Genomic DNA, 27,636 nt, shown 5'->3' on the forward strand with positions numbered 1-27,636 from the left:
CTTGCTGTTCTTATGCTATGTATGAAGTATTTTACTACAAAGTCTTCATGTTATTTCCTCGTTTTGGCTACGCCACATTGCGTTTGACTCGAGATTGTTTTAGTGGATCAGGGAGAGCTGAATACACGAGAAATGGGGATGAGGGACGGAGCCAAAGCCTGACCGCGTGCGGCGGCGCACCCCGGCCGGAGCAGCGCGCTCTGCCCGGCGGAGGGAGCCGCGGGCCGGGCACTGCGGCGGCGGGGCCGGAGCGGCGCGGGCTGCGCGGCGCTGTCGCTCGGCTGCGCGGCGCTGTCCGCTGGGGCAGGGCTTCGGGGCGGGCAGCGGCCCCGCTCGCCCCGGGGGGGCCGGGCCGCCCCGCCCAGCTCCGCGCCCCGCTGCGCGGGGATTGGGGCTACCGGGCGCGAGGCGGGGCTTTGGTCGTGTGCTTATTTATTTATTTGTTTCCCTCCTCTTTTTTGTTATTTTCGCGACACCTCCCGGCTTAAATCTCTCTGTCTGTAAACAGCAGTCGCGGCAGGCGGAGGATGGGCCGGGGCCGGAGGAGGCGGGCGGCCGGGCGGGCCGGGGCCGGCGCCCCGGTGCGAGCTCGGGCCGTGCTGCATCCGCTGGGGCTGCAGGTCCCCGCCGGCCGCGGCCGCTGCTACCGCCGGTCCCGAAAACAGTAGCCACTTCTGTAGCCATGACCTTCCGCAGGGCAGCCGCGCTCGCCCCCTCCCTCTCTTACAGAAAGTCAAACAAGTGAATGGATAAACAGAGAACTTAAAAGAGAGAGAGAGAGAGAGCGCGCAGCAACAACAGCCCCCCTTCCTCCGTGTCTGGATGGTTTCTGGGCTGATCAGCATCACCTAAAGGAAAACTTTGGTGAAGCTCGGGGAGCGGACGTGCTTTTGCCGCGGGCTGCGGGCAGGCGGGTTTCCCCGCGGGAAGCCGCGGCACGGCGCGGAGCCCTGCCGGCCCGGGGGTCCGGGGCGGGGGCTGCCCGCCTGCCTCGGGCAACTGAGGCTCGGGACTGGGATTGTAGTGACAATTGTTCTGTATTTGTTGCTTGAGAGGAGAAAGTGGTTTTTCTTCCATAGCATCGTCTGCTTTGAAGAAAGGAGGGAGGAAGAGGGCGGGTTAAAGCTAAAGAAATAAGTCCTCTCTCCGAAGGAAATGCCTTTTGCGCTCTCCAGATGACTTTTTCCGAAAATGCAGCCTCTCCAGCTGTCCGGTTTTTACTTTGACTGCAGAGTGAGTGAAACTGAGCCCTAACTTCCCCACAGACCCTAGGATGTGCACTTTTGGGATTAGCAATATGGGGCATCTCTTGTCACCTCTCCTCCTGAGCCTGGCAGCAGTTTTTTCCAAAGGTAAGGTTCAATCTCTTCTGTATAACTGTTTCTTTGCATCCTATTTCTTGTTTATTTTGCCTACACACCCTCTGTCCCTGTGGTGGTACCTTGGATGTTGATACCCACAATTCGTGACTGAAAGACTTTGGGGGGAATCAGGTATTAGTCAAAAGCAAAGACCTCCTGATGGGAAGTCCTGGATAGCAGGATTTTATTTTCTTGGTCGACTTTGACAAATAGTCATTTATAGAGACGTTTGTTACCTGACCGTTATATTTTTGATCGTGTAGTAGATGTTGGTGAATAAATCAGCTTTGAATTGTGAAAGGTTTTATTATGTGGAAATTTGAAATCTTCAGGGGTAGCAGCTGTTGGAGGTAGCTGCCCTATCTTTATCTCCTATGTAATTTTTCAAATGAAAAATCCTGTGTCTCAGACTGAGACTGTTTTACTGGACCAGAGAAATATGTGCTTGCTGAAATCTTTAAAAGCTCTGATGAGCTGAACCACTGGGTCAGATATTTCTGCATGCTGAATAGAGTTCAGCATGTTGTAACAGATGACTTCAGACAACTGCTCAGTGGTGTCTTCATGTTGCCCTTGAATGTGTTTACAGTAAGGATCAGAAAGCCAATGTATAGACAATGCAAATATTTTTGTATGTGTTTACAGTCTTCTTTGAACTTAAAGTTGTCATTCATGATCTCAGCCAAAAGGTGAATGCATTTTGGCAATGCTTAATGTAGATGATTCTGACCATTCCTGAATAATCTGGGTTAAGAGAAATATACTCTATTTAAAAGACATTGTGCTTCAACAGCTATATTTAAAGCTCACGTGTGACTAGTCTTCAGTGACGAATAATAGCACATGCATTTAATCTATAGTTTTGCAAACATGCTGGTAAAGAGTTCTGCTTATAGTAAGTTGACTTTTTTAGAAAGGCATCGGTTACTTTTAACACCTCCTCACACTTCAAGGTATGGGCACTTTTTTTTTTTAAGCCAGCTATCTTTACTAATTACTTTGTATCTAAAACTAAACTTGCTAAATGAGGATAGAATACACAGTTGTATATTTTTGTGGTGGTTCCCATTATCAAATTCCCTTTTCATCCTTCTTTCTTTAGGACAGATTGAGAAAGAAAGGGACAAAATTGTAAACCTTCTCAAACATTACCTAAATGCAGTGCCTGCATAAGTACAGTTTTGAAGTTGCAATGGAAATGCATTAGAAGCAAGGATTGAAAGACTGAGTCTTTTAAAAAAAGATTACTTCATTCACATTGCACACCAGTAGCTTTTGATTACCAGCTAGGCTGTAAAATATGTATTTTATTATAAGCAATATCAGTACTTTGGATCAGCTAACAGTGAAGTAAGAATATTAACTTTTTCATCTTATCTTTTTTGGTGTTTTTCAATTTGCACCATTAACACTGCATTAACAGAGTGCACGACTGAGATTACAGTTTATTTCAAGATTGAAGTATAAGCGGCATTTGAGTTCTTCCCAGCCCAGCAATTATAACATTCATGTATTAATTTATTCTTAAATGTTACTTGCTTTTCCTTTGAAAGATAAACATAGGCAGATTACTGGACTTGTAAAGGAGGTCTCTTATATGAAAGATAAATAGAAAATAAAATAAACCATTATAAGAACTGACAAGTGAGTTTTTTCTGTGTATTAGGAAGCATCATTAAATCTGATATCCCTTGGAACTAGATACAGAATTTTCCATTAAAATTATTGATACTGTTTGTGCCGTTTATTTTGCACTTCAGACTTTGTAATATCCCACAGCATTGCTATTCAGCAATACAGATAGCCATTTTCAATGTAATTGTCTGTTTCCATACTCAGTAACAGACTCTGTCTGTACTGCTGTGCCACAGTATGCTCTGAAAAGACCAGAGTGTTCTACTGATTTACAATATAAACTAATCAATGTGAAATGTTGATTGTCTTCCCCCCCCCCCACCGAAGATGAAAACCAAAAAAAAAAAAAAATCACTTGATTACTGTGACTGGGCATGTTTCTTTGTTTGATGCCTTTCTGTTGCTAATAGAAAAACTCTTCCATTTATGTCATGATGACAAAGTTTTCGTAAAGAGATACAAAATCTTTTAACATGCAGCAGCAATCAACTGTCTATTGTGTATAGGTCTGTTGCTGATTACTCAGAACCATGGCAACCTACCTTCTCACTGCAGAGTTTCCTAATCTTTCAGGTAATAATGTTCAAGACTTCAGAATACTATTGCAGTTTTGCTTTGCTTTTATCTTGTAAATGGGAGAAAATAGCTGCAGCCTGAGAGGTGAAATGTTGTTTTCTATAATGAGTTTCATGTTCGTATCAGAACAGTTTGTGACTGATGATATAATCCATCTATTTGAATGTATTGAATGGTCTGATACTATATGTGTGTATATATATACATGTAGATAGAAAGACAGGGAATATAAGGTGATATAATTGTTGTTAGGGAGGAGTTACATTTCACAACTTTGGCATCACCTAGAAGTTTTCTTGAATCAGTCCTGGGGAGCCAACTCTTATCCTCAGTCGGCTGGGGATTTTGCTGTTTGATATAAACTATGAAAAAATTCTTCAGAAATCTTCAATTAAAAAATAACCCAGCCCAGCTGACATTTATGTAAACGCAGACAAATACAACAGGCTCAGTAATGGGAGTGTTTTATTCACTTGTTTAAGGGTTTAACCTCTCATTAGTTTCACTGAGGGTAGAATAAAAACACTAATACTTTACTTTAACATCAGATACCATGCTTGGCCTAAGCTTATAATGAACTGAGCATCTCCTGAAAGATGCTGAACAATTTTAGGATGTATGTAGTGAGACTTCAGACTGAGGAACCTTCCATATTGTGAATGTTTGGTGTCAAATAAAAAAACTGATTTAATTTATTTCAGATTTCAGGTCTTAGCTGACAGTAACAAAACAAGATAAAATTATAGTGACTTTTTCTGCCTGCATTGTGCCGAGCATCCCATGTTCTCTGTCATCCTAGGCTGAAATATTCCTGCAGGTTGCTTTCTAATGAGATCTCAGACCATATATCTGCTATTTTGATGTTCTTTTTCCCTCGATCTTTATAAATGTAAAGGCTTGGCAACTATATTAGACAGGATTACCTTGTTTGCCCCTAAGAGTGTTCCCCACAGGCAAGAGAAGTGGGTATTCTGTTTTCAGTGATGCCAATCTCCTAGTATAGGAAAGTGGGTGGGGAAAAATATCTCCCAGAAAACAAGACATTTTGTTCTGATTAAATTGTAGGAGATAAGTATCTGGTTATTTGGATTGAATGTGTTACTGTTTCATTTTGAATTATTCATGTTACAGTATTCTTTGAACCCCCTTGATCTCCACTGGATTGTACAGTAGAGATTTTTTTTGTCTCATTATAGGCAGACTGTACAATGTTACTGATTCCATGATGATACTTTGTATCAGAATATGTCATTCTATCCACAATAATTATTTAAATACTGCTCTTAATGATTTCAGTAGGTTGTATATTGTGAATTGTACAGGAAGCCCCATTCCTTCAGTTTAATCCCATTTGTGCACCCACTGGCTTCAGTGAGAGTGGTGGTGTGCAAAGAGCTGTTCAGGTGAGTTCATTGGTCCTGTTCCAGCTTCCAAAAGGGTGATTTTTTTCTGAAGACCTTTATGTGCAGATTTTCCACTGACATTGAAGTGCACTGTGAACGTAATATAAAAAGAAACATGGAAAATGAAAAGCTGAGTGCAACATGCCTATGTTTCACTGTTTGCTTATTTTGGATCTTTATTCTAGAACACTGATTGTATTTTATTAGTAATGGACAATGGCGCTCTATTTGGGATTGAAATTAAAGACTGTTCTATTTGATTTATAGTCTTTTTTTTTCCTCTCGCTTGGTGGTGACTGGACAGTGTTCAGGATTGAATTTCAATTCATGTTGACAGATTTTTATTGTATTGATAAGGGATACATTCTTCTTCTCAAAGTAACACTGTTGACATTACTTGTGGAGATAGACTTATCGTAGCCACCTGTTACTCTAGCTGTGCAATTGATATGTGTAAAAAATGGACTGCATGCTGATTTGAAATGGTCACTACTTAGACGAACATAAAGTACAGGTGTGGTCAGTTAAGAGCTTTTTTATGTAGGCTTTGTCTATGTGCAAAAATCAAAAAAGTTAGCTTAAAGACCCAAAAGGTAAAAGAAGTCTTCCTAGCTTATGGTTCAGATTGTTTCTGTAAAACCAGGCATTTTGTACCTTGTCCCAGCTGCATCTAAGTTGCAGTCTTTTGAGACATTATACAAGGAAGAGAATACTGAGTTGCACTTTTTTGCTCTCGTTGTGCTTCTTGGCACAGTGTACTCCTGGGAGAAGTGGTTCTACCTTCTTGTCTTTCAGCAAAAATAATAAATTCAGACTAAACTAAAAAGTCCTACGCTAGACCCATGTTTTATTTTTTCAGCTGCAATACTGGCTTAATGTGATTTGGTTTCTAATATTTCCCTGTAATGTTCTCATTTTTTACTTCTGTCTTTTCTTTTATTGGTTCCATGGACTGGTGGGCTCTATGACACCAACCAACGTTTTAGATATTAATAAAAGCAGCTTTATTCGATAAAGATCAGTTTTATTTAATAAAAGAGAGAATCAAAAGATAATCTGATTTTTCATGCTGCATTCACATTAAATCAACCTCCTGGAGCTGTCGTGGTTGCCAAGTCTCGTGGCAGTCTATCACTGGTCCTAGGACACATTAACATGACTCCAGACAGATTGATTGCAGAGAAGTTGAAGAGGCATCTGAGATTCATCACAGGTTTAGTTTATAAAGTGTTACATTAAATTACTTGATCTTCCCCAGTCTTTGTAATATTGCATGTTGCATTAGTAATGGCAGTTCAAAATGAAGTGGATTTTAAACAGTTCAGAGACATTTAGATAACACTAATTATGAGCAGATTTAAAGTACATATTTGAGGATGTTAGGCTACTTCACACTCTTCTATGGGTGGGAAATCAACTGCAGAATGAGGATTGGCTTCTTCATGTCCTTGATTTCTTTTATTAAATATAGTTAATTCCGGGGTAAGGTGCTGGTCTGACAGCCCCACAGAGCTAATAGATTGAAAGTCTTCATCCTCCAAGGAGGTACAGTCTGTGCAGTAACCGTGCAAGGTTCCCCTTTCTACTTTAGTAAAGTGACTTAAACTTGACCTAGAGGATGATATAAGCTTCAACACAGTGATATAAGATGTTAGGTCGATCTGTAGATCCGCAGCGGGAGTGATCCAGAGCCCATTAAAGTCAGTATATAGGTTTTCATTTCATTGCCTTTTAGTAGTCTTTAATTCAGAGCATAGACAGAGTTTTCTGGTGCAATATTTTTCAGCCTGTGGCCCACACACTAGTAGTGATTCATCCAACATCTGAACGGTGTTGTGAAACCAATGCCAGAAACCTCATGCATGCAAGCTAGAAGAAACAAAGGAAGGAAGTAAAAGTAACATGGGAGCTTTCAGAGTGCATCTCAATTTCTATTTGGTTGTAGACAATGTGTAACAATGTTGTGGAAGATGGTCTGTTTCTTTCCAAAAAGTTAGATAGCTCTTATCTTTAAAAGGGTTGAGGAAACTGTACTGAAACTAACTGCAGTAATGTGAAGTATTTGTCTGAACTGTTTGTTATTGCCACAATACTTCAAACACGGTAGCTGATGGTGTGAGTATTTCACATCCACCCCAGCACAGGTTCACCTAAGTCAACGCTGGGTAGTGGTTGAGTGAGGCAGGGTAGAAGCAGTCTGCCGGTCACTTACAGCATCTGTACTGCAGGGTCAGTTAACTTCCTAAAAGGCTTCTATTGCACTCAGAGAGGATGTTTGTTTGTTCTTACATCCTCAGTCTTGTTTTTTTTAATTGAGATTTCCATCATGGTTTCTAGAGGAGTTTTCTGTGTTGCAGACAATTGTCTCCTTGGAAGTTGCTCAGCAAAAAGAAAACATTTTTTATTTCTTGTACAGACCATGTAGAAATAGTTGGCAGTGGATGCATCTGGGCTGATGCCACATTTCCTTATATTTACAAAATATAGGGCCTTTGTCCTCCTCCTGTAATCACTCTACCTTCCCATTGGCCCACCTAGCTCCTCTTTTAAAGTCACTTTGATTTGTTTTGTTCATTTGTTTGGGGTTTTGGTTGTAAACAAAGACCTTTGTCTTTATATTGTGTGAGACAATCTGGATAATCAGAAGCTGTTCCAGAAATTTGCTATGGTAATGGTTAGTAAGCATCTTTTAGCCTTAATCCATTCAATACCATTTTGTACTCATTTGCTTTTCTGCCAACGGCATCCTTTAATCTTAATAGTCTTCCTCTCTTTTGTAGAACACATTGGGCCTTGTTAGTTTGCAGATTTGCAGCTAAAGTGAGCGAAACAAAACCACATGTAAAAATGGACAGGTAGATCATAAAATATGAGTGAGGGGAAGATACCGAATAATACAGATCCTATAAAAAGAGCAAATAAATGAGTGAGCTAAGTACATAGAAAAAAGTTGCAGTGGTGATAATAAGAGAGCTAAGCAAAAGCGTGGAATGATTTCAACACACACTTTATCCGTGGTGTATGCAACTTTAAGAGATAAACTAGGAAGCAATACAAGAAGTCCCCTATCCACCTGAACCAGGATGCTCTGCAACATGCCTTTTGATCTATTTGCTTTCCAGGTAAGCAGACTTGAGCAGAGTTTGCAGACTGCAAGTCAGATGTCTAGATACTCACACAGATGAGGCTGCATGTGTCTTGTATGCTAAAAAAGTGCTCTGAATCTCTGAGCTTAGTCTCATCTAATGATAAACAATCTCAGAGCATTGAACTTCACTAGACCTCAACATTACTCATTTGATTTTTATTTATATTTTTTAAAATGTGTACATTTTAGGTCTTCAGTATTCACTATGTAAATAAACTACAGAAGAAGAAAAATCCAAAGCTGTATGTCAGCAGAGATAGCTAGCCATGGTGTCTCTGACTGAATTTTAATCCAATCCATAATATAAGAATGGACACAATACCACTTAGTCTTCAACCCATCCAATTATTAGAGTTCTTAGATTAATGGATAGTCGTATCCTCTGTATTCTGCTGAGCCGTGGTGACTCGTTCTGTATGTCTTCAAGAAAAGGAAATAGAGGTGATGTGAATGTGCCTACAATCATAATCTCTGTATTTATCCTTCAGAGTTTTGCATCACTGTCTTAATGTAATCAGTCTTGCTTGGTTAATTTTAATTAAGTAGTACAAGTAGGGTAGTTACTTTTGTTATCTATACATGGCAAATTTCTGTAAGATCATGTAAGAGTGTAAAAATGTCTAAACTAGTTCCAGCAGAATTACACTCATCTGGCTGGGGGGGAAGGTGCATTTGCACGCCATGGCTATCTGCTGCATGGAACCAAATACTCTCCAATGTGTCAGCATTGGCCAATAATTCATCTTTAATTCATTGGGTAAAAGACAATATAGAGAGATGAACTGTATGTCTCACCCCTTCATTTTTGTTTTCTAAAAGCAAAAAAGAAGAAAAAAAATAGTCACAATACCCTGTGACCTATTCAGGCAAACCCTTGCTTCTTAGTAATGCAGAGTTTTAACTTTATACATTGGTCTTAGTGGCATCGGATATCTTGTGAAGTTTCCCTGGTAGGGAAAAGGTCTTGATGTTATTTCAGTGGATTGTATTTTGAGTTAGATTTTTTTGAAGGAGTCAGCTCTAACAGAACTTTCTAGTGTAATAAGTATGTGAAAACATCACATGTCAACGATTACCCACCTGTCATCCTTAGTACATTTTCATGAGCAAAAATAGGATCTGGTTTGCTCAGATTCACAAGCCTGTACCCTTTGAGCTGAAGAGGGATGTCTACATGGTTAGCAGTTTGGGACTTGGGGCAGAATTGAGTGATCCTGATTCTGTTTGGCAGAGGGGAGAGGTGCATACACACCCTGAAAGTTTATCATCACACTTTGTTATTCTGTAAGAAGTATAGGATCAATACTTTTAGAGTTTTCACTAATCTGTCCCATTTATGCTAATTTTTATTGTGTCCGTTTAGGATCTTTTTAACTCCAGATCATATGTATTAGCAGCATTTTTATTGCTTTGTTAGGTTAAGCTCACCTATGGAATTTGGCTCATATGAAAACACTAGAAGAACTTGACCTACCTTCTGGAAAAAGGAACATATGCAAAGGGAGTGTTTCATAATCTACTAGAGTGGTAGCGCCCATCTGATTTATTACTAGTTGAACTTTGTCATCTTCTAGGATATATCAGCAAGGCTGCTATTTCCAAACACATCTACTAGTAGAGTTTGTATGTTCCCATTCTTGAAAACCTTGCTGAAGTGGCAGTTGCTCACCTGTCCTATCAATCAGGGTGTGAAAAGATGGACACCCAAAAGTTAGTGCATTTCAAAATGTTATTTTCATCTTTCTGAGTTGAAATATCTCTGTCCATAACAAAGAATAGTTACACCTTCAGTGTATAACAATAAGAGCAATGTCTTGCTTTTTTAAGTTTGATACGATACTCTCCGTAGTTCATTCCCTCATTGACTTAGGATTTATCATTTAAGGTTCTCTTATTCCGTGTCCTTTTCCATATTATTGTGGCAAACAGTTGTAAGGGGATTATGACTTTAGCTGTGCCCTGCTCTCACCTTTGTGGTTGACTGTGTCCCCTGCAGCAGTTGTCTGATATGAAATGATTTTCTTGCATACTGAACGCTTGTGCACAGTAGGATTCTGTTATAGACTTCTGACTCTTTGACACCATCTGCCCACTAAAGTAATTTTAATAGCTTTCCACTGAGCTAGGCTGTACTACAGCCCTGTCAGCGTGCTCTCTATTTTAAAAAAATTAACAAAATCTACTCAGAAAAGCTATCCATGATTATTAGCTTCTCCAAAAAAATTGAAGATTACCTCACTGCTTGATATAGTAGAGGCAGAAATATCTCTCTTTGATAGACTTTAAAATAGGAAAATGACAAATACTTCAAATGGTCCTCTAATAGTTCTAGTTTATTTTTTTTTGTAAATAGCCTTATAAAGCATTCTTTCCCATCCCATTTTTTTAGGCAAGCATTATTCTTTTACAGGAATGGAATTATCTCACCTTGTTGGAGTTTTCTTCTTTATGAAAGGTGGGCAATGCAGTGGCTCACTATGGTCAGGGAGTCAGGGAACACACTGGCTTTCTGTGACCTTTGGAAAATCATTTCGGTTCTCTACCTTCCCTTTCCTTTTTAATCTGTCTTGTCTACTCAGAATGCAAGTTCTTCAGAGCAGGACCTCTTTTGCTTGCTGTTTTTATAGCATCTGACCATCTTCTCAGCTGAAACTGCACATTTTACCACATTACAAATAATTAATTAGTAGTGGCTGAGCTGGAAATTGGAACATGGCGTTTTGATTGCCCTGATCACTCAACAACATTAACAACTCAGAGGCCTTTAAGAAGAGAAAAGAAGAGTAGGGAAAAGGAGGGGGGAAAAAGCAGATAAAATGAATGCATTTGGGTGATTAAAAAGCTCTGAGAGCTTAACTAGATCCCACCCCGATGTCACAATTAATAAACCATCTAAACGGTCTCAAACAGTAATGTGATACAGGGAATATAAAAAGCTTTTATGAAAAGGTGTCATAAAGGTGTTTTTATATTTCTTTCTATTATAATCCGTGTTACTAAACTGTTAAAGAAACCAGCTTGATTTTGAACGTCTTTATTAATAATACAACAAAGCACTTACAATGAGAAATTGGCTTTTTTGGCAGATGGTGCAGATCTTAGAAATATTTCACTCCTTTGCTGTCCCTTCAAGTATTTGTGATTTATTTTAAGCTCCTGTATGTTAGTAATCTGGGTAGTGGCAGTGATGAGACGGACTGGTGAAAGAAATTGTTGGCCATTTTCTTCCATTGCTAATGGGACATGAACATTTAAACAGTCAAAAATTAATGGATTCCTCTGAACTGACTTGCTCAGATCACACAGAGAACTGGAGACAATCCTGCTCTTCAGTCTTTACATTCTTTTTTCTAAACCTCAAGCAGCTCGACCTCCAGCCAGGATGAAATTTTCCATCTGAAGCATAAGTTTCTTTTGTCTTCTCTATGCCCTATACATCACTAGACCTGATTTGTAGAGACGTATGTAAGGACCCAGTATAGATATTTGAACCTCCACCTCTACCCATATCTAAATCTTTTCATTTACTAGAGATCACTAAGTGCTGTTGGTCCCCAAGGAAAAAAATCTTCCATGCTATTGTGGCATTTTGAGTGACCACAAGGATTAGAGAGCTTTTCAGCAGATCCTGAGGTCTCTCAGGAGGCATAATACTGCTCAATGCTTTCTTCTAAAGGAAGCACTAACAAACTCACAACAATCGTTAGCTTTAAGACCTTTTGTTGATAAAGGTATTTAGCATTTTTGTCCTGTGGAATATGCATATGGCAGTTCCATTTGTCAGAATATTGGAAAGATCCCTTTTTTGTGGCAGGAGAAACAGATGGTTCCATCAGCATTTAATAAGGAATGGTCAACAGCAGAGCTGTACTTACAAAGCCTTCAAATTATGTGATTCTTTGCTATTTCCAGCTTTTATTTTCTGGCTAGTTTGGTGGTTGAAGGCTTATGGATCATCTTAGCTATACTGAACCCAAGTTCAAGGTCTCTTTAAGTGTTTGAATCCTGTGAATTTCTGTGGATTCACTGCCTTTTGAAATCCATCAGGACTTTGAGGTCCAGAATTCAGACTGAAGTTTGTGTATGCAATCCCAGGTTGGAAGAAATATAAAGTAAGTATCACTGTGAATCCCTTTGAGAATTTAAAATGGTATTTTCCAAATGCTAGCCAGCAGGATGATATTTTGAGCGGTATCTCGGTGCTCCTTTTTCTCTATTTCTGTTAACGCTTCATTCGTATAATGGATGAAATGTTAAATAAGGTAAATACCTAAGATCTGTGATCCCTACGCAGTTTGTTGCTGCTGTGGTGATTTTTCCCCCCTTTGTCCTATGAGAACTTTGGATATTGCTGTAAATGTTCTGTGCTGTTTCTGCCACAGTAGTTTAAAATGCATATGTCAGAACCACCTGCGGCTTTTCTTACCTTTTTATTTACACTTTTTGTCTGAGCAGCAATAGATCAGAGTAATGGTACAATAATCACTGTTGAAGCATTTATTTGTTTGTTTTCTTTCTATTTCTGTGCAGTCATATGTTCCTTTCATCTATTCCTATCAGAATTATGGATATGTTTTGGAGCGTTCCCGTATCAGACCCTGAAAAAAGAGAAATGCTTGTTAAGTGGAGAATACTATATATAGCAGACGTTTGTTTTGCTATTTATAGTCAAGATGTTTAGAATGTCTCTGTGTGCATTAGAGGTTCTCATCAAATAATCAAATTGCACAAATAATATTAAAAAGGATGGTCTACAAAGAAGTTCTTCTCTTTTTAGCAGCTTCAGAAAAGAAAGATGAGTTTGGCAGCATATTTGCAATGTTAACAAATCTGGGCTTTGGCAGGCTAAACCAGGAATAGTGAATTCAAAACTGAAGATCCCTCACGGAGATGCTCTGTTAGCAGCTGCCTTTCTGTAGAGGAGTGAGCATTTACAGACCTTGGCTGTTACAGCAGGTCATGGGAGAGTGATAATCTCTCGGATTTAAGTCCTTATGGCCTATAACATCAAACTAGAAAGTTGTTGGAAAACAGTGAAGATCAAGGGGCAAAGAAAAACAGCAAGAATGCAAAGGCAGCATTGCAGATTGTTGTTTAGTATAACACCTTCTGTGGTGTTTTAGTTCATGCTGTGGAATGCTAAAACCCATCATTTTTTCCTAATAAGTATGTTCTCATTTGTGTTTTCAACCTGAGAATAGTGGGCATGCTAGTCTTTATACCTGTGGTGATGCCACACTATTCCGTGAACTCCTTGGGTATGGTCTTCGACTTGTTGCAGATATTTTCTGCCGGTTTGATCGATTTGCCAGAGAAACCCATACATTCTCTTAACTTGTTTTATCCTCTTCTGCCAGACAGGCACTATCAAAATCTCATTTGGAACCTATGGAAGTATTGTAGCAGGTTCAGTTATACTTTATACTTGTCTGACATCTGTCTTAGGAATAGCTGATCTATTGCATTTGTCCTGGTCTAAATCCAGCTGGTCCTCTGAAATGCTGCTTTCTGGTGCCTCTTCATTTTCTTCTCCAATGACTAAATGAACATTTCTCTCACTCAGTAAGTGAATTCCTCCATAGTTCTTGCACTTTCACTTGCCTCCTTCTTTATAGATCACTGCCATTATTGCATTCTGTCCACTTGCAAATCTTGTTTTTAGCACTGAGATGAACGGGAGGACTCATGGAGGAGAACAGACAATAACCTTAGATTTTGAGATGCATTGCAATACAATGCAATCCAATACATTGAACTAGTATTACTGACCTGTAGCAGCTGTCAGAAAAGAATTGGCAAGCTAGGCTAGGAGCCCAGAAAATTAAGATTGAGGATGAGCATGGAGAAAGTCATAGAAGTTGAAAGACAAAAAGGAAAAATAAAGCTCAAACTCTGTACTCTGCTATATTCTACTGCGTGCTACTACTCTGCAGAGTAAGAACTAGTGAAAAATGAAATTGTGGAGACTGCATAATAAGGAATATCCTAATATCTACTTTGCTGGCTCTGTGACCTGCTTCAGGCAGATAATACGTGCACAGACAACGCCAGATTTGGCTCCCATCACCAGAACAGTTCTCCAGTGCAGTTCCAACAGGCCTAATGTCCTCAGACACTCGCACACATGCTCGTACCGTAACCCAGGGGCAAGTAACACGTAAATTTGGCCTCATGCTATCCTACTAAACTGCAACATTGCCCTCACATTAGTTAAAGCACTTTGAACTGAGAAGAGACAATCCAGTCTACGCTAAAGGGCCAAGGGTCAGAGCTGTTTTCCTTAGGTCGTCCCCAAAATCGCTATAAATGCTTCTTGGAGATATATTCTGGCTAAAGAATTTAGCTGATACAGGACAATGGAGAACGAGGCCTTTAAACTCAAATCACATCTACCATGCAGTCCAATACTGAGAAACTTGAAAAGAAATTGTGCTCTGTTGAGCAAAATAAGTGAGATGTTTTGAAACTTTTGAATCAGTGGAACATCAGTGGGGGACAATTTAAACTTCAACTTTAGTTTCAGACTAAAACAAATATAGAACTATCAGAATTTTTCATGGAATAAATAAATCTTAATTTTGCCTAACTGTATTTTCTGTAATAAATTCAAGTCATAAGCAGCCAAGGCGAACTTTTCCTTGTTTTCATCATAATCTTGTGTTGAATGGTTTGTACTTTATTTCACCCCCGTGAAAGGAAAAGTAAAATAACTGGTGCTCAGTTATTTCTTTATAAGGACTTGTTGTTCTATTGCTGTATCTTTCCAATTTAATTTGAAACATAGTACATGTGATTCGGTGGTTGAAAACAGGTTCTTTTGTTTTTGGATTTTTTTTTTTTTTTAAATATTTTCTTACTCATGCCAGCTTCTTAATTCTCACCCCTTTTTCCAGTAGGAAAAGGTATTTCTCAGCATTCCTTCCTTTGCATAATAGAAGCTCTCACACTTTGCATATGCTCCCTGTGTCCTTCCTTGACCAAAAGGTGCAAGGCAAAAGGTGATATTGAAATGGTTTTTGCGTCCTTCTCAATTGAAGTAGATTGCACAACTCTCACAATAGATTTTGCCTTCTGCCCTCGACAAGTAGTCATCGAAAGTATTGGTAACAGAGAAATGATGCATTATGTGGTACTGTAGATACTATACAACTTAAAAGAAAGAAATAAAGAAATGATATAGTATTTTATATTGCAGTGAAATCTGTGCTAAGTGCTATGCAAACACTGTAAGGGACAATAAGTCTTCTGGAGTCAAGGTCCAACTTTGCAGGAGAAATGTTTTTATAATTTGGCCGTGGAGAATGGTTATAACAGACCTTCTCTAGAGTTTAAAAAGATATTTTACAGGTTTAGTGCTAGCAAGGTATTTGAGTGGTGATGTTTTTTGTATTTTGGGTGTTTAATTTTGTCTTCAAAGACCTCGACTGTGGGCACACATTGTATTGGATACAAAGCTGTAAGCAGTCAGAAGAAAACAATTTGTAATCATTCTTTACCAGGCTGAATCTGATTGCTCTGAAAATGAGGACAGATGGTATGGCTCCTCAGTAAGTTAAATCAGACTAAGCTGAGGCTGTTGCGATCCCTCTTTTTTCTGATGTGGCATTGGCATTTATGCAGTTGAGTAATGAGCTACACTGAGAGCTGATCCAGCTGAAAACTAATTTTTTTTTTTTTAAGTAGGTTAATTTTTCTGCAGATACCAGCTCTGGCAATCCTGCAGTTGCTGAATGAATTGGTTCAGCTCCCTGATCTGATGGAAAAGTAACTCACCAAAAAGAAGAGCTTTCCAGCAGATGTGGGACTGTGAACCCCCTCACCCTGTTGCCACGGGCTCACCAGGTCTGATGTGTCAGAGGGATAAGGAGTGTATGGCTGTTAGTGATAAGGAAGTAGAATGGGTTCTTTGGGCCATGGTCTGCAGTTATGCTTTCTTTTTGTAATATCAAACTGCACCTTCAGTAATCTGTTCCCAGAACCTTTCATTCTTATTCCCTCATAGAAAAATCATGATTACAGAAATCACATGTCGTACAAGCTTCTGGAGTGCATGGAAAACAGACAAAGAGGAATAAAAGTTTTGCAGTGATCACCTGGAATATTTGTAATTGCTATTTGCAGCTGATTAGCCGTACAGTAGCAACATCCCATTCCACCTACAAAGTAGCAGCATTTTTTAGATGGAAGTATAGTAGTAACATTTAATGATGACCAAAGTAAAGCCATGCAAGTTAGACAAAAATATGATAATCTTATACTACCCTGTTCTCCTTTTGTGAATTCCTTTTCATTGTTTAGTTGAAATTTTTGTAAAGGAGGGAAAGACTGCCACAAGAGTTGATGATGATGCAATCGCTAACCTTTATACTTCAGGATTCGGTTATAATATTCCAGCTTGAAGTGGGCACTGTTTAACTGTATTCTGAGTGCTGTGATGAGCGGGTCAAAAGATTTTAGAAACTTTCTTATGTTCTTCAGTCCAGCCAAAGTAATTCTGTGAACAGCTGAATTCTGTGTCAATGACTATAGAGACTGTAGTATGGTAATAAAAATGTAACACACAGGATTTTCCAGGAGGGGATTTGGATTTTGTCTCCTAGCCCCACTCACATAGCTGTGGTCGTTATCTGCTGTCACCAATGGCTACTGTTACAGCTTTTTCCAAAAAGCAGAGCATCCCCCTTTCGTAACCATGGAGCTGGGCCAGCCTAGCGTTTTCTCTCTGGCTTTCAGTTCTCTACTGAGCATTACAGACTGCTATTGTATGAGACCTCTCACATCTGCCTATCAGCCAGGCAGCTCCCAGTTCTTAGTTGCTTGTTTTTTTTCTTTCCTTATGAACTGGTGCTGTGACTGAATTGGTAAGTCTTAATATTTCATCAGATCTGGCATAGGCTTCCTGTTCCGACCCCCATTTTCTCTTCCATTGCCAGAATGTACATGTTGGTAGACAAATGCCATCTGGGAACTGTAAATCTGTCACATGTGCCACAGCTATTAGTTTGTGTGTATCAAGATGTAAGGAGTGTTACAGTTGCCTACTAGTCTGCATCAGAGTAACAGTTTTTAAAATTATGTCCATCTTGCTTCTTAGGTCATCGAGTTTCTAGGCCAAAGTCTGCAGACTACAATAATGTTTTATTTTATTACAGTGGAATGGTTAGACCAGCATGGGGGCAAATGGCTGTTTGAGTCATGGACTCATTCCTAATTATACCTGTGTGCTACCTTGATGGAATTCAAATAAATAATTTTGTTGTGTGAAAGAAGTGGTATTAGATTCATTTCTAAATTCTTTTTAAGATGACAGCGTGTAGCCCTGAGGATGTGAAAGAAAGGTAGAGCTTGTCAGCCTCCCTGGCTGCTCTGAATTAGTCTGAACCTATTGGAAATGAAAGGTTCAGAGAGCACAGATGGAAAAGATTGAAGTAGCAGCTTGGAGTGAATTGAAAGGGCAAGCTTACTGGCTAATCGTGATCTCTGTAGGCAGAAAGATACCCAATACATTGAAATTGTCAGCCATTGTGAAGTCCTTGAAGGAACTGCTTGGGGCTCTTTGCTTTCTGATTCTGGCTGACAGTAGCCTTCTTTTTAATTAAAATCTTGTCTGTTTTCACGTAATGAAAATAAAACGTGTACACATACAACATGTATTGAATATATGAGGCATGAGCTGTTCTTGTGCTGATTGATTTTTTTCTTTCTTTCAAGACAACAACGTTGCAAGAATACATCTGTTTAGAGATTATATTTCTTCAGCATCAAAATAAGTGGATATATTTTCAGTCAGTCTCAACCTTACTGTGTGTGCTTTCTTATAAGTCTATCCAGAGCTGTCACAGTGAGAACTGGTGAATGCTGATTGCCTACAAGCCCTCCCGCACTAACCAAGGGAGCAGAGCAATCAAAAATCTAGGCCTTGACTCTGGCGAAAGCTTCAGTGCCGCTCCCAGCTCAGTGGACAGAATCTTGGCTGGAGCTTATGGATGCTGATGTGGTATTTGGAACTGTTAATATTGTGACAAAAGTGAATGAAGAGGTCTTTGAAATTCTGGCTCTAATTTGCTTCATTTAGAGAAGGGAGTGATCTCATGTGCTTAACAGTTAGATGGTTCTATTTAAGCAATTCTTTGATTTAAAGCTAAGAAAGAAGTGCAGCATCTATTTTGCTTTTCTTATTCTGTATGTGTCTCTTCAGTTTGATCTTTGAAGAAATGCAATGAACGGTTTGAGGTTTAAAAACCAACTTCTGATACAAATTTTAAATAACTGAAAATAGGAGACAAAAACAGTTGGTACGGTGGGATGCCAGTATATGAAAAGCTCAGAATCATTTGAAATTTTACTACTATTTTCATTTTACACAGCAGCATCCTTTTGTTTTTAATTCAAATCTTCTGTTCCATTCTGTATATTTGATTTCATTGGGTTATATTCTGCTGACAGTTAAGATTTTGGTCTTGAAATTCAAAGTCTGTTAGATTAGTCACCATTACCTTACAGTCCACAATTCACTCCAAACTCCTGATGTCTCCTAATGTCATCTAATAATGTCTTCTGAAGAACTTCCGATGAGAGATGCTACTTCTAAATCCTCACATACAGAGTGCAATATCTGAAATGAAATCAGCTCTGTACGTTCAGCCATGGACTTCAGTGCGGCCAACTCTTCTTTTTCCCATTATTCTTGAATTATATGTTCTTGAATTATATGAGTTGCAGTGATGTAGAAAGAAAGCCAGATATGTGCATTATCCATGATATGCTCTTGAAATTTAACATGAATGAAGCTGCACATTCATATTCCATTTTGGTTAAGTGACAGTTCCAGTTCTCCTGTTAGAATTCATCAAAAAGGAAAATACCATTAAAATAAAATGTTTTGCTGATTCACTCACTCTTAGTCCTGCTTTGCAAAGTCTTACTCAGCAGGAAACCCCCCAAAATGCACAGGATGGCAGAAATGAGTTTCTTGTATTTAAAAGAGGAATTATAGCAGGATAATGTTTAACAAGTTAATATTAATATAAAAAAAGCACCCAAAATTTAAATAAATGCTTGGCATGGATAAAGTACCCTGAGACTTGTTTAGCTTTTGCACAGCAACAAATTGTCTCTGGCATATGTATCTTCTTAATTTCTTCTCTCAGTCCTGTCATAAGCCGCAACGCAGAGTGCTGTTGCTGCTGCAAACTGTTTCTTGTTTTGGAAAAGGTGGAACAATATGTTAACACCATGAATTCAGTAAAGAATGGATGGGCGAGTGCATTAGCCATTAGTCTGTCAACTTTATGAAGTGCAGTGTTTTCTCAAGTGTATGAGGAACCTAATGAGCTATGATCAGGGACTGGGAGCCAGCCTCCCGAGCCTTCATCTACAAAACTGTGCTTATCAACAGTATGCAAGCAGCCAATGTATGAGATGTGCAGAGATGCATCCATCAGTCCGGATATTTTTCAAGTTTCCTGTGCTGTCAGGCTGGAGAAATGGCTCTGTAGCTCTACCAGCTAGGTAGAGCGATGTGAAAAAAAAAAAAGCATTAAAATGAAACAGGTGAATATATCTATATCCCTTTGAAATTCTTATAGCATTGTATTGAATATCTTGCCCTGAAAGAGAAGAAAATATATCCTAATGGAGATGTTAGTGTGATTATGAGAAGTACTCCTAGGAGATTTGGTGGAAGTCCTGTTTGCAAAGGGAGTTTAGTATTAGAAGGGATAAGACTGAAGAAGTTTCAGAAGAAGAAGTTTCAGAAAAAAGCAGCATCTATGCCAAATCAGCCCTCCCTTTTCTTGCTCTCTGTGAGGCAGCATGTGCACGTTCAGCAGGTCTTGATGTTCTTTCCAAGCAGACTCACATCACTTGGATTATCAGTTGGTTTTCATTGATCACAGAGTTGAACTAGATCCTCCTTTCCCCAAGATTACGCAGATGACTGATATCTGAGGAGAACAATTTTTTATCATCCCCAAATAAAGCTTTAATGCGTCTTATATGCACAGAACATTCCATATCTGCTTCCAAAAATTAAATTCTTGTTAGAACTAGTTAATATTACAATATCCACTTGCTTTCTCGGTTATCCACTTTGTGTACGTTAAGCTCTCAGAGGTGGGGAGGTGCTTGGTTCTTCATTTTGTTTTTCTCTAAAGAAATTCAGAGCATCCTGTTAAGTTGGGCATGTTTCCAAACTGACTAGACTTGAAGTTTTTAGAAAAAACTCTTCTTCTCTTATTTATAAATCTTCAAGCTCTTATTTTATATATATATGCTTAGAAGCTGCAGGTAGGTAAGCTGATTATAAACCATTGCAGGGATGTTAGCTATTGAGGCATGACTTAAAACACCAGAATAATTCAATATTTATTTCCCTTGCAGTTTTCCTTGGAATCTAGTCGGCACCTGGTTCAGAGGCAGTTCTCCTCGGGAAGAGATTGCTTGTCTAGGCAACGCCATAGTTGATATGATAAAGACCTTCTTATTTCTTGTTGTTTTTATTTCTTCGTGGAGAGGGAAGGGCAGAAAGAAAGTGGGAAAAGAAAATAACGCTGAGAGAGATTCCTTTAGCTATTGTTTTTGGAATATAATGCAACACCTTCATAGTCTCCTCACAGTATATTAATGTAGTTGGGTGTGGCTTTGTTAGGTTTTTGTTTTATGTTTTCCTTCCCTGGATACCTGCAGGTATGTGACATTGTTGTCCGGAGTTGAGAGCTTAAAGCTAGTAATCAAATTTACTGACTATATGGACAGAGTGGCCTGTAAAGCCATCTAGTCCCTCCTTTTAAAATGTCAAAACCTGTAATTAGAATTTTATTCATTGCTTTACCTTTGTACTGAGTCTGGTATCTTACCTTTAAAAAGGGGCATAGAGAATTGGATCCACTCTTGTTCTGAACACCTTTAAAGATGCAGAGCTTATTTCTGTGGATTATCACCTTTGTCATTAAAAGCACATGTTTTCTTTATAGTTTGGGTTTTTCTAGTTTCCAGTTAATGGATCCTTTTCTGCCTGGTTAAGGGTCCTTCTCTGCTAGGTGCAGGGTATCTTTAGTGCCTAGTATTGATGCCCTTTTGTTACATCAGAATCATCTCACACCTGAGCCCTTCTGTCACACTGACAAATGGACCTTTTTAAGAACCCATCCGTCTTTGAGCCAGATGCAGCTATCATGTAAATAGCTGTAACATTACTGGGGTTACTGCTACTTGTAATAGGTCTGATTTCAAGCTACTGACATCACTAGGGTTACACAGCTATAATTAAGATCATAACTTGGCCTTCAGTTTTATTTTAAGAGACAAGGCATGTCTACTTCTGCATGGGTCCTGGAGCCCTTTGGAGGGGCATTACTGGAGCGCCAACTGACTACCACCTGCTCTGCAGTCCCAGGTGCGAAACTGGACCGGGAGATGTGCAGCACTTCCAGTAGTTACTCCAGCTGCGCCAGGGTCTTGTTGCCATAGTGCATGCACAAGTGATCTCAACTCAGCAGCTTGGTAATCGCTCTTGTTTTATCCTCAAGAAACCACTGTGCCAGAGACTGAAGGTTTTTGTACTTCAGCGCGTCAAAAGACTGGTTGGACAGTATGTTGGACCCAAAGGATCTTCTTGTCTGGTCACCTTATCTGGTGCAGTGGAATATAGTGCAGTGGTGGTTATTTCTGAGAAGTTATTTCCCATGAAAACCCTCACTAAGAATTCTGTTTGTTTTTCCCCACTGGAGTTGAGTACAGTACCTGTGACATTGTTTCTCCTCCTCGGAACACATATCAGCATGATCTACCCCTAAAAAAGCACATTTGATTTTCTTTGATACCACAACAGTTATGTTTGATTTTAGAGTGGAGCTGTGTGTGCAGGCACAGCTGCAGCCATAGCCATAATGTCATGGCGGTTTATACAGGTACCAGAGTGGCTTCTGGATGCCTTACCCATATTGTTTATTCTGAGTACAGTACAGGGAGACAGGACTCCACTGCCCTCAGAGCTGTACAGGCATAAGAGGATGCATAAAACGAAACAAAAAGTGAACAAAACAAAGCAACAGATCAACAAGGAATTCATCCCACATAATGCAGCTACCCTGCACAATATCCAATATTTTATTTTCTTATAAAAATAAAACTGTCTTAAGCTACATGTGTGGTCAGATACAATAGATTACAGTACAAACCTACAGTACTAGCTTCTGACACACTCTTCAATATCCTCATAGTGTCTGTCTATTTTAAAACTCTTCTTTTTTCAATAACATAAATGATAGGTCTTGGCATAAAGGAGAATAATTAAAAAAAATCAGGAATTGCATGCTTTAATAAAGAGTATGTGAGACATTGGAATACTATTAGAATTTCATTATTATTAATTCAGAAACAAGAGTGTAAAATTAACACACTGTTAGCTGAAGTTTATGGCTTTGAAGAAGATGGTGCCTCAGAGGAGCAGCAGGACTCAGGCTTGATTAAACTGGGATTTCAGAAATTCCCTGCACTGAAGAAAATGAAAAGACATTTAATCTAATTAGATAGCAGTGTGGAGGGGTGGGGGGAAAAGAGCCATTTCTGACCCATTAACTTTTTGTACCTCCTTTAACCCGTGAGATGTGTTTAGAAGTATTTTGGTAGATTTTGTTTTCTTCTCAAGGGAACTTGTCCTCCATTTCTAACATTTGATAACTTTGCTTAGGAAAACGTGGTGGGGAGAAAGCCATCTAATGGTCCTGTTAAGATATACTGATTTTCTGGCTGTCTTTCCTGATGAAACAGTTCGTGTTTGGGTCAAATACCTTATTTCTTTCTTGATGAGGAAAAGCTATTCAGGAGGAAATGCAGCTGTTGGATTTTCCTGGGATTTCCTTTGTGTTACTTCCTTCTAGGTTGCCTTTCTTGTGTGTTAGGAGGTGCTCACAGAATCTAGGATACTGGCCAACTACAGCCAGTAGAAGTGATCTATTTGATATCATAAGGCCATGTTATTATTACTGTGGTGCAATAAGTATACACATGTACTGGAATTTATTTTGGGTTATGCCAATGTAAGAGAGGAGATTCAATTTCAATAACTTGCAATTGAAAGGAATAGTGCCTTAACTGTTATATAGTGTTTTGCATCAGGTGATTTCAAACCATTTACAAAGGAATTTTACAGATGGGGAAAATGAGGTGGAAAAAGGCAGCATGTCTTGTCCAGCAGAAGGGAGAGATCTGGGAGTAAAGAGCAGCTTGTCCAGAATCCTAGTCCCCATTCTCTCTGTCAGGGTAAACTGCTTTCCTTCTGTTTGCGTTTCTGCAATATCCATCTAGCTTAAGGACTGTTAATTCTTACATCCTTTCTAGGAGCTAATTGGCCCTTCTCTTGTTCTGTAGTTGTTTATCATGTCATGAGTACAAGGAGATGCAGGGATACATTTAGAATCAAATTTACTTTTTATTTTGTGTCTGTTTTACCTTATTATAAGGGTAAATAGGGCAATTTGAGATATGTTACATAATCACTCTTTGAATATATTATAAGTGCGTTTTTAGAAATGCCAGATATATATTTTTGGAAGATCTCATCTAATAAATTGTGAACTTTTTCAGAGAGAAGAACTAACAGGAAAACACTGTAATTATGTGTCTTGAAATGGAATTAATTTTGACCTTTTGGAGAAGGGAAGGTGCTGTTTCTGCTTAGGCAGCAGTATAGGATAATGTGGATGGTTTTAGTAGAGTTACTGCAGACATTCCCTCTTTTCCTTCACAGTAACTTAACAGGCTTCAAAATTCACACTGAACTCCATGACAAACAGTCTGTAGAAGCAGTTCCCAGGTATGGGATGCAGGAGCTGACCCACTCACACCACAGAGCTATTGGCAGTGCCGGTGTCCTTCGGCTGCATGGCATACATCTATGTTCATGTAATTCCTGAAAGGCTGAGAAGCTGAATATGTGTTTTTACTGTCAAATCTCTGTTTGGACAGCTTGGCAGTCGGTGGAAACATCATCTGAAGGTGCTGTGCACATTTTAGTTAATGCCCCTAGGGAAAGCTTCCTTTTATGATCATTGCTTATGCAAGCAAATTCCTTGTGGCCTAATATGTCCCAAGATTAAACAAGTGGAAGTGAATTCTGTGATTCCTCTGTCACTAGCTTTTATTTGTAATATTCTGAACTTAAGAGAATTTCAGATCTGCAACCTCATACAAAGACACAGTTCAAAATCAGCTTGATTCGTAGTGGTCACAGCTTGTGTTAAAGCTTACTTGCTAGTCTGCATTAACTGCTGCCATTGATTGCCTTTTTGCTGAGTTGCACTGTTGAGGAGGAGTATGTTACTACAACTGCTTGTACTTCAGTGATTTGGTGTCTAGAAAAATGTTGGAAGGAAGAGAAATCTGATGTTCCCAGGTCCCCAGATTAAATAGTTAATGTGCCCTACAGCAAAACAGCATCAGGAAGGGAGAGGTCAGATTTTGGAACATGAGCTCCCTTGCTTTGGGAACTGCTGGTGCCGAGACGTAATAGCCAATCTTCAGCATCCCACACAGAATAAAAAAACGCAGGTGTGAGAAGAAAAATTGGCACAGCTTGAGTAGACTGGCTCCTGCTTCCTACTCTGGATGCCAGTCAACACTTTGGATTTATGCTGCAGCACTTGGGTCAGAATTTGGTCTGCTCTTCGGAAATTTTCCATTCTTTTTGCTGCTGAAGAGCCTGACTAAAAACTATAAAGTATAGATTATATGTTTTAGTTTTAAAATTGTAAAAATGGTAAAATTTTATTGAAAGAATGGAAGTCACAGTTTGGACTAATTCCTCTTTTGTTCATAGCTGGTCTATATGTTCTAAGGATGGATAGGAATTAAAGCAATGAAATCATTGTCATTCCATTTAAGTCTTTTGGGTAGCATGGAAACATCATTTGCACATTTTTCAACATGTTAGGCTACCATACTGGTTGCATTTGTTTTTTATACTATACTTGACTCTGCCATTGCTTGACTCAGCTCCTGCCATGTATCCATTAACAAGAATAGTAGCAAAACCTTTTAAAATAAATATATTGTATTATAAAAAGAAGCATCTACATCCTATACTAGTAACAGTCTACCCACTACTGTAATACTCAGTTACTATGGCAGTTTATGCTCAGGAATCCACTGTAGTAATTTGTGTAATGGAGAAAGCAACTGTTACTGAGAAATGCTGAATGATCGAATTTTGTTGGTTCATAAAAACCTTGGAGGTTAATATCTGTGTTTTGTGAAACAGATGTTTAATTCTGAGTCTAAGCAATTGGCTCTTTTATGTCTGAAAAGGAAAAAAATAGATGTTTTGGATTACAGTTTACTGTGTAATTGTGTATATGACAGATGTATTAAATTAGCCTTTCCCAAAGCTTTTGGAGTTTTGCCTCTTTGAACTGTAAATTTTACTTGACTTTCTCATTTGCAGGTGCCATTAAACCATTCTGTGCATTTCATGTTTCTCAAATAGGACAGAATATTTAAAGATTGCTATGAAGTTATAGACCACTTATAGATTGGTAGAAGGCAAATTCTCTAGCGTTTGTGTTTCAGACTAGAATGTAGATGAAAGGGAGAAAGGAAGGAACCCTTAAAAAAGAAATTCTGCATATGCTTTTCATTTTCCTAAATCCAAAAACTGAATGCTCTCCAGGTTTAATGTTCCAATCTGTGTCACAGTCTGCTTTCGCGCCTTGAATGCGCCAGGGCATTCTGGGAGCCTTTAATGAGCCAGGCACTTATAAAGTCTTATTAACAATGTAAGAATTGTATTCTAGATTAAGTCATCCCCTTCGCTGATTAAAACATGACCAACCTCTTATAAAGTGGGATGCTGTGTGTGCATATGTAGCCCTCATGGAGATATATTTTTCATCTGATTTTCAAGAAATCCTGCCTAAATTCTGCTACTCATTATAGTGATGAAAAGGCAGAGCAGTTTCTGTGGCATTACTATGGATTTACCTTACTTTAACTGGAAACAGAATTTATCCCCTTCAATTGTAGCAGGAGGAAAAATTTTCTAATTAGAGTCGCTTCTGCTTTCACAGCACATATATTTGATACATGTGCTTTCCCTGACTTTATTTTCTACTGTGGCAAGCCTTTCTATGTTTTTTTCTTTGAAAGTTGGCATCTGTTCTGTTTCTAATTTTTAAAATGACCTTTAGCAAACTTCTCATTTGAATTTCTTATTTTATGTTTTCACCTTTTTGATGTATCAAAAAAGTGAATTTGAGATCTCTGTTTAGGTGAAAATACCTTCGTTAAGTTCATATTGGTTATTACTCATTTTAAAAGGCAGATATTTTTAAAATTATTTTTTAGGAAGTATGACAATATATGAAATAGCTAATGGTACCAGATAATGAGTACTTTAATACACAGGCAGCTGACAATAAAATTAATTTTCTCCAATTACAATAAGAGAATTTCTGCTTATTGTTTACGTATATCAGAAAATTAAGCTCTGTTGCTCTCAGAAGACTGAAGACTGAAGAATTACTGAAATAATACCACATCCTAAGAATGGAGAATTTCTGAAAACTTCTGTGAGTAAACACATTCTTATATAATAATTTAGAAGCATTCTTGTGATCTTTTAGAAAGATGCTTCAGAAGAATTTGATCCAGTTATACCAGATCCATGGATCAAAGACTTGCCATGACTTCAGTAAAGTTCAGATTGAGTACCAGGAGATTATTCTTTCTCAAAGCAGAATTCAAATATTTCTTGGAGAACTTTTTGAAATGAAGACGTAACACAAATCTGAGTCCTGAGAGATTCAGCACAGTCATTTCTCACCACTAGCACTAACTGGTGAAATAAATACATTGTTCTGTGTCAGTTTATACCAGTTTAGAATCTGGCTCTTGATCCTGGAGATCCTCTTCATACTAGCCATTCTTAGTTGCACAAAAGAACAGTCAATTTCAGTGCTTTTGCTCGTACGAGTAGAAGGGGAAGCCAGCCTGACTTTTGCATTTCTTTCTTCATTCTCTTCAGCCAGTGTAGTGGTTAAAGAGTGTTTTGTGTGCATACGTGGCAGAGAAAGAAAATACATTAGGCATAACTATAAAAAAATTTTCTACTGTTCACTCCTCTGCCCTGCAAGCTAACACACTGTTCAAAGCAGATTTTTCTGTTGGGTGATTTCCTTATTCTTTGAAAAAGTTCAAATCACTTGGGGTGGGTTTATTAATGGTTCCTTTAATTAGTTTGTTAATGGCTATATCTACAAGATTGGCTGCGTAAGACTCATTATTTCCTGCTGCTTAAGTATAATAATTATTGATCTCTATACACTGTATTAGGAAAAAATATTACATAGAGATTTACTGCTAACAAAAGAAGCTTTTGGAAATGATCATTCATTCAGATTTTGGGGAAGGCATTTGCGCGTATCTTATGAGTTATTAGTGCTAATGGGAATCATATGTACAGCAGGAGGCAAAATCAGCTATTAACCTACATAGCAAGCTGTAGAGTATTGTAAAT

The 27,636-nt window shown here is 38.7% G+C and overlaps 1 protein-coding gene across 4 annotated transcripts in view; it reads left to right on the plus strand.

The window, feature by feature from the left end:
• The first annotated feature begins 578 nt into the window (after window positions 1–578).
• Window positions 579–27,636, plus strand: part of TMEM132D (transmembrane protein 132D) — a 275,079-nt gene continuing 248,021 nt past the window's right edge. For 2 of the 4 annotated variants that reach the window (XM_068910686.1, XM_009666648.2), the window contains exon 1: window positions 580–1,352. Coding sequence is in view for 3 of the 4 variants with exons in the window: in XM_009666648.2 (XP_009664943.2) it covers window positions 1,274–1,352 (79 nt within the window). In the remaining variant the exon portion in view is untranslated. Of the gene's footprint in view, window positions 1,353–3,502; window positions 3,570–27,636 lie in introns of all 4 variants that reach the window. The other 2 variants (XM_068910684.1, XM_068910685.1) reach the window with 2 other exon arrangements.

This window comes from Struthio camelus, chromosome 17, assembly GCF_040807025.1.
Source record: "Struthio camelus isolate bStrCam1 chromosome 17, bStrCam1.hap1, whole genome shotgun sequence".
In the NCBI taxonomy this organism is placed as follows: domain Eukaryota; kingdom Metazoa; phylum Chordata; class Aves; order Struthioniformes; family Struthionidae; genus Struthio; species Struthio camelus.